The sequence below is a fragment of the Scardinius erythrophthalmus genome (genome assembly GCF_964197995.2).
Source record: "Scardinius erythrophthalmus genome assembly, chromosome: 2".
Classification (NCBI taxonomy): Eukaryota; Metazoa; Chordata; class Actinopteri; order Cypriniformes; family Leuciscidae; genus Scardinius; species Scardinius erythrophthalmus.
The window spans coordinates 32,916,804-32,932,698 of record NC_138222.1 but is presented as its reverse complement, the minus strand read 5'-3'; the positions used below and the strand labels follow the sequence as shown (position 1 = coordinate 32,932,698).

At 36.9% G+C, this 15,895-nt stretch overlaps 1 protein-coding gene across 4 annotated transcripts; it reads right to left on the bottom strand.

Moving 5' to 3' along the window:
- Positions 1 to 986: 986 nt before the first annotated feature.
- Positions 987 to 11,766, bottom strand: LOC308687403 (uncharacterized protein). Of its 4 annotated transcripts, XM_081359950.1 has the most exons (7): positions 8,644 to 11,766; positions 7,566 to 7,731; positions 6,212 to 6,802; positions 5,289 to 5,333; positions 3,362 to 3,403; positions 2,067 to 2,110; positions 1,766 to 1,811 (listed from the first exon to the last, which is right to left on the bottom strand). In XM_081359950.1, the coding sequence occupies exons 1-6, from the start codon at positions 8,854 to 8,856 to the stop codon at positions 2,088 to 2,090; spliced, it is 1,080 nt and encodes a 359-aa protein (XP_081216076.1). In that variant the 5' UTR covers positions 8,857 to 11,766; the 3' UTR covers positions 1,766 to 1,811; positions 2,067 to 2,087. The 4 variants fall into 4 exon arrangements, 3 of the variants coding, with proteins under 3 accessions (XP_081216076.1, XP_081216075.1, XP_081216074.1); XR_014029739.1 differs by having other exon boundaries at positions 987 to 1,811; positions 2,067 to 3,403; XM_081359949.1 differs by lacking the exon at positions 1,766 to 1,811 and having other exon boundaries at positions 1,903 to 2,110.
- Positions 11,767 to 15,895: the final 4,129 nt, after the last annotated feature.

Here is a 15,895-nt window from a genome sequence, read left to right as displayed (position 1 = left end):
AAATGAATTCGAGTTTGTCGGCGGGAGTTTAGTCCTTCAAAGAGCGACCTTTAATTTTTTATTATTATTATTTAATTATGGCCTCCACGTGTTTGTTTTGCCCCCTGCCCTGATGAATGTAATAAACTGCTGTGTATAAATATGTCAGCATTAGGAGACAAAATGTGCGATATACTGTCCAGATCAAGACCTTCACAATAAATCAATATTTGTCTTTTAACTAGTGACAAAAACTGTTCTATTCTAGAAGCTAAAATCATGGTGATCCATGTATCTTTATAATTAAATCAGTGTGTGTGTGTGTGTGTGTGTGTGAGAGAGAGAGAGAGAGAGAGAGAGAGAGAGAGAGAGAGAGAGAGAGAGAGAGAGAGAGAGAGAGAGAGAGAGAGAGATCACGTGTGTGAGAGAGATCAAAGTGTGACAGATGGAACTGGTACTTCAGCCAACAAGCGGCTCCGCACAGTTCTATGCTTTATCTTTTGAAATATATAAAACCATTTATTTTATTTGGATTAAATATGCATGTTTTTTTCATCAGATTTACCAATTGTTATCATTTGTTTGTGCTGGTCAATTATGAACAATAGATAAAACTGAACTGCAAGCAAAAACTTGGGGCCGAGGGGTCACTGTTTCAAATATTTGAGGGGCTCCTCCCCAAACAAATGTAACCTCACTCCAATTTTTTTATAAAACTTGAAGGCCCTGATTAAATTATATATAGGCTACATTTTCATTTAAAAAGAATCCACTTGTAAAGTTAAACAAATTCCACATATAAATATACTCAATGAAGGTTGTTTCTTTTGTCTCAACCACATCATCATATTGTTTTGAATTTGATGTATGGAAAAGTAAAAACAAAAATTATCATCTTTTGCAAGTGTTATCATAGTGTATTTGTGGTCTTTCACAAAAATATAAGTGAAAATACACCAAATGCTTATGTATTGCTTTATTACTCACAAGAGGCTTAAAGGGTGATCAAACAAATTTATTGACAAGGTGCATGACAAGTAGAAACTATATAGTCTTTGGCAATTGGAACACATCGAAACATCGTTCTTTTAAAGGTGTACTGTAGAGAAATGCATGATATGAAGAGGGATATCCCCTACATGGAGCCGACACTGGTGGTGGTGAAGGGGTGAGTAGCAATGCTGAGATCTGGATGAATGTGGAGCTCTTCTCCTGATGAGCACAGCGGAGGGACCTATGACACGATTGGCTCAAGAGGGTTGAGAAGAAAATACATTTGGTTTAAGACGTAAAACGCCCAGTCAGCTGATGAGTTTGGAGTAGAAGAGAGTGAGAGAGAATGTAAAAGATATAAAGTAATGAGTGAGTATAAAGAAGGTCAGTCTTATTTGTTGAACTTCATATTTAAGCTTCATGTCAAACAAGCCATAAGGCTGTATTTCTTAACAGTGCACAGTGAGGTTAAGTGAACTTTGAAAAGCACAGACAACAGAACATGAAATCAAGTTACGCGTCAACTGTAATAAAATAAAAGTGCAATGTATAATCATGAAATATGAAAACATGCTTTTGAATAACATCTGAAGAAGAAAATTCAGTTGGATTAAGTACATTTCTAGTACAGCCCTCTCGAGATTAAACTCCAGGTCACATTCTTGGAGATTTTCACCTTTTCATTACTACAGAAAGATGAGATACGACTTCAAATGCAAAACAGAAACAATTGAATAAATACGCTGAAACCAAAATGGAGTTCAAAACATACATTTTATTTATTTTCATTATTTCGGAGAGAATCCTTTGGCTGCCAGGACTGGGCCCACTGCTCACCACTAAAAACAGAAGGGAATTTTTAGGGAATAACAGTTTAATTTTCCATCTATGAAGGACCACCACCTTCATGCATGCATTAATGGTGGTGGTCCTTCATAGATGGAAAATGAAACTGTTATAGTTCTGTAATGATGTGTGCTTTACACTTGTTATAATGCTTGTTTAATCTGAAACAGAACGGATTAATAGAAAAAGTATTGTAGCCAACCCCCCTATCTCTAATTCATAAAGCAGAAGAACAGAGAAATACTTACCATACTGGACAGGGCTCCCAGTCAACCAACATTTCTGCTTTGCCCTATCAAGAAAAATAAATAAATAATTCCATTCTTAGCATAAGGCTATTATGTCTGGTTATAGGCACTGAGTTTCATTGATACAATGGGTCATTATTTTCAGTAGACACTCCTTTCTAAACTGTAATTCAAAAAAGACCAAACACATAAAAAGCATCTACCTAACAATTATGGTATGTATACTGTAATATGTATTTGCCAACTCACAAGGAAGTTTCTAAATCCTATATTGCACTCTGCATACTGCCTACACTCTGCAGTTCCTTTATGACTGTCTAACCTTTCTCACTCTTTCTCTTACTACACTCCTGATGGGGAAAGCCTCTAGGCGAGTGTGGTAGGAGCAATCTGTGAACAAAAACACGTTTCAAATACTTATTAGTTAGTTTAGGAACAAAATAAACACAACTATGAAGACTTACAACTATGAATCACTTTGTGATTTTCTAGGCTGATATGGCTAGGAACTATACTCTCATTCCTGCGTAATAATCAAGAAACTTTGCTGCCGTACCATGAGTCCAGCAGACGTAATGATATGACGCAGCGCCTGAAAATAGTCCCCAGCTCGGTAGACTAGGGTCGACCATTTTCAGGCGCTGCTACATATTACTGTATTTTGACTGTACAACTATGGGGGAGTTGTAAAATGAGCCTATTTCCAAAAAAAGTGGAGTATCCCTTTAAGTAGGGAGCAGACTTGCAAGGATGACAACAAGTGATGTTTATCACTAATCAAAACATGTACCATGGAACCAAATCACTAATTTCCAATGTGGTATGCTTGCTTGAATAACCATACTACTGCTAAGCCACAGCTCACAACTGAGAATACTCCACTGCTGCTGCTTCTACTACTACAATGCATTTTGGTCAAATTAGACTAATTAAGCCTGTTGGATTTTATAGGTTGTCAATTGTACTAATCTCACTATTACTATTATGTACTACTATTATTATTATTATTATTATTATTACTATTCTATATCTATTATGAATAATCATGGTTATGTGTGCTACGCTGGACTAGCTGGACTGGTCAAGACATTTACATATTGTTGCCCTGTTGCGGGTCGCTAAGTCGCTTTGGATAAAAGCTTTTGCTAAATGATTAAATAAATAAATAAAATTTTGACTAATTGTCTGTTTTAAGTAGTTAAAAAAAAGCAATGGAACTATAGCAAATAAACCGGGGTAAAAGTTGCAATGTATAGCAAAGTATCAATCATTGCATTTACATGCAATGCACTTACTCTTTTGTGACCTTTTCCTTTCCGGCATATGCCTTGGTCCCCCTGTGAGAAAAAACAAAAAACAAAAAAACACATTTACATTAATTAGACAAAATGCACTTTGTAATGTCTTTTCAACATAAATATGTGTCCCTGACTCCCTGGTGTGTCTAGAGAGTAGAGACCCCTGAAATATGGAAAAAGACCATCCTCTATTTCAGTTAATGTGTCTGCAAACACGCTGTTTATATTTGGCTCCACATTTTACATGACATGCAGGCTGAGGCTCATTAGAATAGTAATCATAGTAGGCTTATAGAATACTCCATCTAAAACGACTCGTTTCAGACAGGGTCTGCATAAAGGACCAGTTCAAGATAAATAAGGATTTTTTTTTAAGGATAATGCAAAGCTACTCTAGTGGACTATCAGAACAAAAATATAGAACTGGAAATTAGCATAATAGGTCCCCTTTAAATTCTATTTGCGTAATTCATTTATTTACTTAAAGGGTTAGTTCACCCAAATATGAAAATTCTGTCAGTAATTACTCACCCTCATGTTGTTCTTCCAACCCCGTAAGACCTTCGTTCATCTTCGGATCACAAATTAAGATATTTTTGATTAAATCTGAGAGCTGGATCACATTTCCATAGGCTACTAAGGGATTGAAACTTGCTGGCCCAGAAAATGTATTAAAGAGATTGTTAATATAGTCCAAGTGACTCCAGTTGCTCAATCTTAAAGGAGTCATAACCTGTAATTTTCACTTTTCCACGAGAATCAATGTATGTTATGATTGCCTAACGATTATACACTGGCCGGGAAGCCGATATTTAAAAGTGAAGCGTTTGTTTACCCCAGGATTCATCAACCAGCAAGCGTGCACGCGCACTCAAATACGAGATTTTAATTTCAGCCCCGACTTGACGTCATGACGGGGCAGGATATACCATATATGGACACCGCAGACCTATGCCGCGGGAAGCCTGCCCTGCCCCTTACCCCCTCATATTCAATTCAGTCGCGAAAGATGCAGAAACGTAGTGCACACGTGAGTTGCTCTGTTGTTGACTGCCAGAATCAACATGTAAATGTGTTTTCTCTACCAAGAACGGACCTAGCTATCAGGGACCAGTGGATTAAATTCATTTTTAATGACGCGGTTCCTACAACCCTTCCCACTGGCTTAACGTTTGGTGTCTGTGCTAACTAAACATTTTACGCCGGAATCCTTCACAAATTTGGGGCAATATCAGGCGAAGTTGGCATCGAAGCTCGGGAAAAAGGGGCCATTTTCAACAATCAGAGACTTGCCTGCAATTGAAACGGTAAAGGCCCGTTCACACCAAGCACGATAACTATAAAGATAACGATAAAGATAACTATATATGTGTCCACACCAGCGACCGATAACGGACTTTTTATTCTAAGCACGCGCGCGCCCGGATGATCCAGATCCATTTTAAATGCGCGAGACCTTTAAATTAGAATGGATTCTGATTGGCTGTCAGTGTTTTATCGTTCGACAGCTGGAAAAAAATCGTTCTGAAAGTGATCCCTATGATATCGTTCCTCATATCTTTATCGTTATAGTTGTGGTGTGAACTCTGTTATTCTTTAATATGGAGAACGATTTTTAGAATTATATCTTTATCGTTATCTTTATAGTTATCATCCTTGGTGTGAACGGGCCTTAAGACTGTGTTTTTATTGCTCTACTGTGTGTAACAAACAGCAGCTAACTGCTAATGTGGCTATTGTATGCTAGCGGGAGTATTAGCTTCGAGGTAAACATGAATGTTGGAACAACATGAGGGAGAGTAATTACTGACAGAATTTTCATTTTTGGGTGAACTAACCCTTTAAGAGAATCTGCTTGACTAATGAGCTATGGTAACAGTTATCAGAACCACCAATAATTACCCAACAAACATTATTTACATACCTGACTTTTTCTTTTTGCGACTTGCAACTGTGCCCCTGGCTGACCCTGTGAAGACAGCAATGGGTTTGGAGAAAGAAAATTACTCATATACCAAATAAATCTTTAACTTATTATTTAAAATACTGAAAGACCACAACGTCGCACAAGTGTGGCAGTACATGTATTAATAGGTGTAAAGTACATGTAGTCTTATTGCGATTGAATTAAGGTTGCTCCATTTACTCCACGTGTTTCACTTTCTCGCTTATGTCCATCCTGTTTGTGATAATCCTAATTTGTTTCAACAAGAGCTGATCCTTCGCTGACTTGATCAAGGAACGCAAGGGGTGGGAAAATGGTGGTGTGGTTGTGAGCATGAAATGTGCTCATCAAATTTCATAGCAATCTGATAAATTGAGATATGTTGCCTTCAAGTTTAGTGTGCATGGGACACTGACATTCCCAATTATTTTGAATATTCAAATTATCCTAATATCTTTAATCTTTAATTTTGGCCAAGTAATTTCAGCATTCGATTAGTAGCATTTTTTTTTACTTTTAGATTTATAATAGACTCACAAAATTCCTTCCAAAAGCCCTAGTACAGAATCGGATAGACCATCTAATTATGTAATATCAGATCAACTTTTCTAGCAGATTATCCATGGAAAATGAGAACCTTGTGAGTTTTAATTTATCAACCAGCAAAAAAGTTATAGCATGGTGTGTTTGAGTTCATTTCCCCTACTTGACATCATGCATCCTGCATTGTGACTATTTCACATGCACACATTGCAATGTCGATGCTGAAAAGAGCCCTAACCTGCATCAAGCTCTATGGGGGAAATAAACTGGAAGTCAAGTAAATTCAAGGTAACCCATTGGTCAAACACTTTAGGCCTTTACAAATATAAACTGTAACTCTTTAAATTTGTTCTAATTACCTTGCCCCTCCATTGGGCTCGTCTGCTCCACCTGCCCCTCCACAGGGCTCGTCTGCTCCACCTGCCCCTCCACAGGGCTCGTCTGCTCCACAGGGCTCGTCTGCTCCACCTGCCCCTCCACAGGGCTCGTCTGCTCCACCTGCCCCTCCACAGGGCTCGTCTGCTCCACCTGCCCCTCCACAGGGCTCGTCTGCTCCACCTGCCCCTCCACGGGGCTCGTCTGCTCCACCTGCCCCTCCACGGGGCTCGCCTGCTCCACCTGCCCCTCCACGGGGCTCGCCTGCTCCACCTGCCCCTCCACGGGGCTCGCCTGCTCCACCTGCCCCTCCACGGGGCTCGCCTGCTCCACCTGCCCCTCCACGGGGCTCGCCTGCTCCACCTGCCCCTCCACGGGGCTCGCCTGCTCCACCTGCCCCTCCACGGGGCTCGCCTGCTCCACCTGCCCCTCCACGGGGCTCGCCTGATCCACCTGCCCCTCCACGGGGCTCGCCTGCTCACCTTCTTCCGGTTGCTTGTTCTCCAATGGGTCACAGGGTGTGAGATGCAGCGTAATCAGCTGATCATCATTGCCACTGGAATCCTGGGTCCAACCTGTGCAAGTTAAACAAGTGTTGTGTTTTGCTTATTTAAAACATAGAGGTTAACCATAAGCTTGATCTGTACCTGTTTTAAGTTTTAATCTGTTTGAATCATATAGGCCTAGTCCAAATTTTGCCCAACCAGATTTGAAGGCACTTTTGATTGCAGGAGAACTATTGAGTGTCAACTGGATGTATTAGATATCTGCAATATATTTGATTGATTTCCAATGACTATAACCAATACAATATATCTTTAAGTCGGGAAAATAAAACCCAAACTGCTCATAATATCTATTCAAAAAATGACAAGTATAATGTTTGTTTACAGTCTGGGTTATGCCTCAAAGTTAGTAGCAGTGTAAGTTTTTGGTGTATCCAGCCAACATTTGATTGTTTTCTTTTTCTTTGTGTTATTTCTGGTAATGCTCTACATTTTAGCGCCGTCCTTGATATTGTTTTATTGAATATATATATATATATATATATATATATATATATATATATATATATATATATATATATATATATATATATATATATATATATATATATATATATATATATATATATATATATATATTATCATTTAATTCATTGACCCAGTAACCAAAACGTGTCTTTGCGAATTTCATGTGTTCAATTAGTATGTCCAGATTTTTGTGATTTACAAAAAATTAAGCTCAATGTTAAATCTCCTTTAAGATAATAAAATCTTTTGCGCTCTCAACACAAATTGTGAACTGTGACTTTAAGATACAGTGCATGCATCTCACCTTCACAAAGGTATTCATAAAATGAACCTATCTTCTGAAGGTAGTCCTGGGCATAGGCGGAGAGGGTGCAGCGAGGGGTTAATATTTCACACTTCATTTCTTTTTTTTTGTTCTCCTTTCCAAGAAGCAGAACTGGCTTGTATCCAATGGCATGGAGTTTCTCAAGCTGCAATGACAACATTGTGTATTTTTGCTGTTTAATGAAATAGAAAAACAACATAAAAAATAACTAGGAATATTAATTATTAAGAAAATATAACATTATTAATGACAGCATCCAGGTTACTGCCATTCAGGATTTTTAACCTAATAGTGAGTTTTGCTTTTGTAAAACCAAGTATGTGCAAACAGGAAGGCTCATACAGTAGAAGCAAAAAAAACAAATATATATAGAAAATAAGGTTAAAATATAACTTTTTGTAATATTAGGAGCTTGGGTTTTGCACCTACGTTGATAAGATTATGTAGCCATTGTGCAACTGGACAATGACAATCTAAAGATTTATTTTAAAAAGGCAGAACCTTAGTGATAACATGACCAAATGGGTGAATGCTGCACATATTTACAGTTGACACGTGCACATTGTTGTTTTGAGTAGTACAGTATGAATGCAGTTCATTTGTTATTTCTCATCCACTCGATAAGAAAGTTTGATTATTATATTGCAATTCTGTCACAATACATGCCTGTATTTGTTATGAACTCAAGAATTCCTGAGTATCAATTATATTTGCTGTGTGTTCAAATTTTGCTCTGGTAGATCATTAAGGTCTGTGATGTGTTATGGTGAAGATGTGTTTACTTTAGGGTATTAGCCTACCACTAAAATAAAAACTAAAAATCACAATTACATCTACCTTCAAATTTGATAGTTAAATTGTACTTTTAAATTAGTTCTGATGACACAGGGAGGACAAAGTATCATTAGAAAAAAATAATTTAACTTTATCTATATTGGCAAAAAATACTGTCTTTCTGACCTTGCGCTGGCATGCTCACTTAATAACAAATGGTACCACTGAATGTACTTCCTAGATGATCTGGAAAGTTTAATGTCATGTATGAAATTGTACGTACCAGGATATTGGCTTCATCCTTGATGGATGCAATGTTGTGGTTTTTCTTACGACCAACCACCCATTCATCTCGCTTCTCATCAAACCTCTGAAGCTTCTTCTTGAGGCGCTGCTTCTGAGGTTGCTCCTTTTTACAGTGTGAACAGACCTTTTGTGCACAAAATAAAATGCCCTGACAAAAAGGGCAGTTCTTTTTTGTAGACCCCCCCGGCATTATAACAGTCAGATACAGACAGACAGACAGACAGACAAAGATGGATAAGAGACAAGTAGACAAAGACAGACAGAGAGAAAAGAACGAGCAATAGATAAAGACTGTGAGATAGATGGAGAGAGAAATATAGATATTGAGAACAGAGAGAATGTGAGATATAGAAAATAAAGAAGAGATTGAGGTTGGCTCTTAAAAGTGCCTTTGGGTTTTGAAATCAGGTGTGGCTATAGGTTCGGACAGGTGATGTGTTTGACAGGATCTGCATGGAGAACAACAGAAAATGTTGATTATGTAGTGTTTATGTACCCTATTAATGACCCTAATAGTGAGTGATTCCCATTTTCTTATAAATACTTAAAATAAATAAATACAGATTCACGTTGCTCCTATTTCCTGTGCGCGTAATTTTTTTTTAAAGGCGCGCGCGCGTAACATGTGCCTGGGGTTCGACATCCCAGATTAAAAGGCAGCGTTATGTGCAGTATAAGTTTAGACCAAGTGATAATATTGTTATTACTGACACATTACAGTGACACTGTGGGTGAACCACGATGATCGAGAGAAAATTACATATTTTAGATAACTAACGTTAGAGTTAGCATGTTGAAGTTGGCTATCCATTTAGCAAGCCTAATTTCACAGGATTTTTTTCTGATAATGAGCAAACCTTGGACGGGCTTTAATTCGTTGCCCTAACGTGTAAATCATGTGAATCTAATATGGCAAATGCATCAATTATTTATAGCAAAACGTGATCGTTACGTACGAATGAGCCTAGCAACTTACCTGGAAAGTGGTTTGAGCGCAATGAGAAATCACTGAAGAAATCACCCAATTACAGGGCGGGCTGGCTCCGTCTCCATAGCAACGGAAGCTGATGATCATGGGTAATACTGGAAACAAATAAAACTGATGGCCATAACACATAGTATTGTTGAATTATCAAGCACACTTTCGCGTGTGTGTTGAAAAAAGATGAGGATATCATTAAAAGAGAATCGGTGGCGGGTCCTCAGTTTTATCTGTCGTCATCACCATAGTAACGGTCGATAAGGCTCGTGGGAAATGTAGTTACTGTTAGATTTGACACGCCAAACCGATGGAAAACCGGTATTTTTCAGCAAAGAAACAGGAATATTTAGAAGCAATAGCCGTAACTCAACTTTGCACTCGCATTCAGGAATAATATACATATTTTTTTAATGTAAGGAAGCACTGACGATGGTTTACAATGTTGAGTAGCCTACCGATTATAATTTAAAAAGCAATAAAACAAGGATTAAAATCTCCTGATTAAATGATGGGCAAAGTAGCCCCTAAAGTTTTCTAAATGAATCACAAAAAAAAATAAAAATAACAATACTGTGTTTCGAAAGAAAAACGTGGTGCAGGCACGAAAAAGACGTCCCATTGAAATACATTAGATTGAAAGTCGTGCTGAGTGACACGAAAAAAGGAAGGAAATTCGTGCCCATGGACACGAATCAATTTGTGTTGAGTAGCCTATACCGAATATAAAGTAATAAAAACGAGGATTGAAATCACCTGATTAAATGTTGAGTAATGTAGCCCTTAAAGTCTGCAAAATTAATAACAATTGAGAAAAAACAATAGCCTACCGTGCTCTCGAAAAAAAACGTGGTGCAGGCACGAAAAATACGTCCCATTGAAATACATTAGATTGAAAGTCGTGCTGAGTGACACGAAAAAAAGAAGGAAATTCGTGCCTATGAACACGAATCAATAGATTCATGTTGAGTAGCCTATACCGAATATAAAGCAATAAAAACGAGGATTAAAATCACCTGATTAAATGTTGTGTAATGTAGCCCTTAAAGTCTGCAAAATTAATAACAATTGAGAAAAAACAATACGGTGCTCTCGAAAAAAAAACGTGGTGCAGGCACGAAAAATACGTCCCATTGAAATACATTGGATTGAAAGTCGTGCTGAATGACACGAAAAAAAGAAGAAAATTTGAGCCCATGGACACTAATAAATAGATTCATGTTGAGTAGCCTATACCGAATATAAAGCAATAAAAACAAGGATTAAAATCTCCTGATTAAATGTTGTGTAATGTAGCCCTTAAAGTTGGCAAAATGAATACCAATTGAGAAAAAACAACTCTCGAAAGAAAAACGTGGTGCAAGCACGAAAAATACGCCCCATTGAAATACATTAGATTGAAAGTCGTGCTGAGTGACACGAAAAAAATGAAATTCGTGCCTTTGGACACGAATAAATTCGTGTTGAGTAGCCTACCGAATAGGCTACAATACAACGAGGATTAAAATCTCCTGATTAAATGTTGAGCAATGTAGCCCTTAAATTTTGCAAAAGGAATAGCCAAACATTTGAGAAAAAAAATAGTGTGTTCTCGAAAGAAAGACGTGCAAGCACGAAAAATACGTCCCATTGAAATACATTGAATGTCGTGCTGAGTGACACGAAAAAAATAAGGATATTTGTGCCCTTGGACACGAATAAATAGATTAATGTTGAGTAGCCTACCGAATATAAAGCAATAAAAACGAGGATTAAAATCTATTGATTAAATATTGAGTAATGTAGCTCTTAAAGTTTGCAAAATGAATAACAATTGAGAAAAAAAACAATACTGTGCTCTCGAAAGAAAAACGTGGTGCAGGCACGAAAAATACGTCCCATTGAAATACATTAGATTGAAAGTCGTGCTGAGTGACACGAAAAAATGGGGAAAATCGTGTCCACGAACACGAATCAATAGATTAAATTTCGTGACTATGTCACGAACTGCCGTGAGACTGGGTTGGATATAAAGTCACAGGTGAAATAAAAACATCACAATTGTGAGAAATAAAGTTGCATTTCCTATACACAGAGAGATTTTTTTTTATTATTATTATTATTTTTAAATCAGAGTGTGACATACAAAGTCACAATGGCACTCTGAAATAACAGTCTTTACTCCGGGTTGGAAACCACAATTTCAATTTGCAGATGTCCTCCAGTAATTGACTGGATCAAGAATGAGACCAGAACCACATCTGCCTTGCTGAAATAAAAGATTCCCTTGTCTCTTGTTAAAAGTGATAATATAGTTATCAACACCTGTCTAGCTATTGAGGTAATTTAATAATGCCTTAAAGGGGGTCTTTACATTCTTTTAAAACAAAATATGTGTTTTGCATATATTATTATATGAATGACAAATGATAGCTAAAGGATTTAAACGAAATGAGTCAAAGTATGTTACAGTGTAGTGTTCAAAAGTAGCAAGAGAAGTGAAGTGCATTGTGGATAGCACATACAGAACAGTTCGTTTATCCCAGACATCATGACAGCCTCTTCTCTAAGCAGCTCTTCCAAAACCCTTTCAAGCAACCTCAGCCTTTGTATATTTTGGAGTCTGTTTATATAAGTGTTCCTCATTTGCATTCCGACTGGGCTCTCTCTCCCAAATGTCCAGCCTATTGAGACCAGTTGTATTGTTCTGATTCTGTCTTGTGGAAACAAATACAAAGTGTTCCACTTTGTATTTGCTATACAAAGTATAGCAAAAAAAAGTGGCAAAGCTGCCATGTGTGCTCTCCAATTAACAGTAATCTAAGACCAAAGAACCACGAGTTCTCACAAAATCTTTAATTTGTCCTCTTTGCTAGGGTGTGAGTAGAACCGTCTGATTCATTTCACTCTGTATTTACTGATTTATTTAACTGAGTAAAAGACGATACCTACTGTTTACTTCCTACTTGAGCAAAATTACCATTTTTCATCAAATTGAAGTGATTTGTACACTACTGTTTAAAGGTTTGCAGTCAGTAAATCTTTTAAAGAAGTTTTATGTGCTCGCCAAGGCTGCATTTATTTTGATCAAAACTGTAATATTGGTAACTATTATTACAATTTAACATTTATTATTATTATAAATGTTGAAAACAGTTGTGCTGCTTAATATTTTTACTGGAAACCGTACTGATACAGTTTTTCAGGATTTTTCTTTAATAAATAGAAAGAAAGAAAAATAACAATACACTTTCCGTTTTGATCAATTTAATGCAGTCTAGCTGAATAACAATTTGAATTCCTCTCTCTAAAAAGATATCTTACTGAATCAACCTTTTGAACAATATTGTACAGTATGTTTACATGAAACATTAGTGATGACAAAAAAGCACAGAAATAGTCCCCATCACTAATAGAAAATATTTCAAGGTTGTACCTGGCATTTAAATGTAAGTGATTTTTAAATATTTTTATATTGCATTACTGAGACTTCATGCACTTCTCTGTAATGATAATGCAGCAAATAGGCCTATCCGTTTCATGAATATTACACCACATTTGATTGTTTTCACAGACGTTCAGCTCAAAACAGAATGATAATAATAATAATATTAGGTGTATATTATATAATATATATATATATATATATATATATATATATATATATATATATATATATATATATATATAATATTTAATAATAAAATCTTGAAATATGTGCACATGAGTGCTCACAGATGCAAGCTTCCCTCCAGTAATAAGCATAAATACCCTGGTAAAAATCCTGCCACATCTGCTGCCCCTGCTGGCCAAACATCGATGATGCATGGGAACTATGATATTCTCTTATTTGTCAGATGCTGCAACAGATTTAAAAAAATCTCTTTAGCGTATTTTAATATATAGGATGTGAGGCTGAAACAAACATCTATCATGGTGAAGGGTTGCACCATCTCATGTATGTGGAGTTATAAGACTCACATACTGTATGATGAAATGAACTTCTCTGCTATCACAGAATTGCATGCCACTGGCATCTCTATATTGTCATATATTCAAATCTCATTGTATTCAAGTATGGCGTTTCAGTTTTCACTGCTGTATTGTAAATGCTTTGCAGTTAACACAGTTATAAAGCTGCAGTATTTCAGTTCCCGTCTCGTTCTATGAGCTGTAAGATAGTCATGGGTGTGAATTGAGAGACATGCGGCACAGACAGGCTCCCCCCACTGTCTGGATTCACACAGAGCTGAGGTTTCAAGGTGGTCCTGTCTAATCTGCTGCCGGTTCTCAACCCAGGTTAGGCACTGTACCCGCTCTCCATCACTGTCACACAGCATATGCATGAGGTAGGGAGAGCATATCCATGCACCATTGGACTACCCCACGCACAGCGCTGAACTACTTCAAGAGATAGGCCTACAACATATTTTGCAAGCATTTGTATGGAGGAATGCAGGATATGCAATACTCTCTCGCTCCTGCCAAACACATGCAAATCATTAACAAAAAAAGATCTATTGGAAGGCGACAATAATCATCTTTTCCTGCCACGCATTACATGGAAAGCTTAATTTTAAAGAAATGTAAAAACAGCCCACAAGCATCCTGCATATCTAGGTCGATAAGAGCCAGCCTCAAACCAGGTGGTGGATGTTACCGTATGCACATTTCATAAGTAATGCATTCCCTCTGCATCGTGATGTTTGCCTTTTTGCTCTTGAGCGCTTAACATTCGCAGAGATTCTCCAATGCATATGGAGTTTTAAAATGAAGGGAGGAAAATAATCATTGTAAACGGCATTTGAATGTCACGACTATATGTGAATAAATGTAAGAAAAGCATTTGGAGATACACTTTACACCATCTCTCATTCTCACCAGAGATGCATATATTTGAACAAAAAATACAGTAAAAACAGCAAGATTGTGAACTATTACATTAAAACTATCATTATTGATTAAAAAAAAAGTTTCTATTCATTTTAAAATGTAATTTATTCCTTTGATGGCAAAGCTGAACTTTCAGCAGCCATTAATCCAGCCTTCAGTGTCACATGATCCTTCAGAAATAAAACTGTTCAGTATTAGTTCATGTTAACTCTGGTCAATTAAATAATATTAACAGATAGGCCTGTATCTTTTGATTTTAATAATGGATTGGTAAATGTAGAAATTAACATTAAGATTAATAAATGCTTTAGAAGTATTTGTTCATTGTTAGGTCATGTTAAAGGGGTCATCACACGAGAAATCAAATTCGCCTTGATGTCATTTGACATAAAAGAGGTCTTTGTACCAATAAAACATCCCACAAGTTTCATAGCTTAACACGTCTTGTAAACAAAGTATTTATTTAATCAAGCTCCAAAATTGGCTTGTTTTGATATTGTGGGATCTGTGACGTCACACAGGCAAATACATTTGCATATGACTGCCTCTAGGGGTGGGGGAAAAAATTATTCTTAGATGCATCGCGATGCGGACGTGGACGATTCTGAATTGATTCACAAATGTCAAAAATCGATTTTCTACTTTTTTTCCTCTAATAACGTAATATTGAAGGAACACAAAAGGCGGAACTCTAAAGCGGACGTGCAGTGCGCAGACAGTCTGTGACGTGCACATAACAGAGACGCATGATGACTGAGCGCCAAATTCGAACAGCACCCTCTTTGTTAAAAGCTAACGTATGGAAAATTGGCAATTTCATTGTGACCTATTTTGTATTTTTTGTATTAGAGCTGCTTTCTGTATTGTTTAGTTTTCACATCAATATGCTGTAAACCAATCTGTTATACGTACGTTACACTGCCCTCCACAGTCACAGTATGTATCAGTGCAATGCCAGTCACAAAAAGTTACATTTTGACTGTGCTCTCTGCAGATGTTCATTCACTTTTTTTGTATAAGCTGTTTTTGATTGTGGTATACAGCAAACATTTCAAGTCATAACTCTTTATTATTTAGTTGTGTATAAGAGCGGCTTTGTATGTTACTTATTATTCAGAATATGCGTAAGTCCACAAGCATTATGTTTGGATGAGAGATGCTGGTACATAATTCTATATTTTTGAACGAAAACTGTTTGTGGTTTTGCTACAAGTACGCTGCTAGTACAAGCACACATTTATTTTCCTGTTGGTTCTTTGCAATGTTGGGACATATGCTGGCAAATGTAACTTTACAGTTGACTTGCCAAATCACTTCCATTTGTTTTATTAATAAAATTAATATAGGAAGCATTGGAAGTAAATTCTTTATGGGTCAT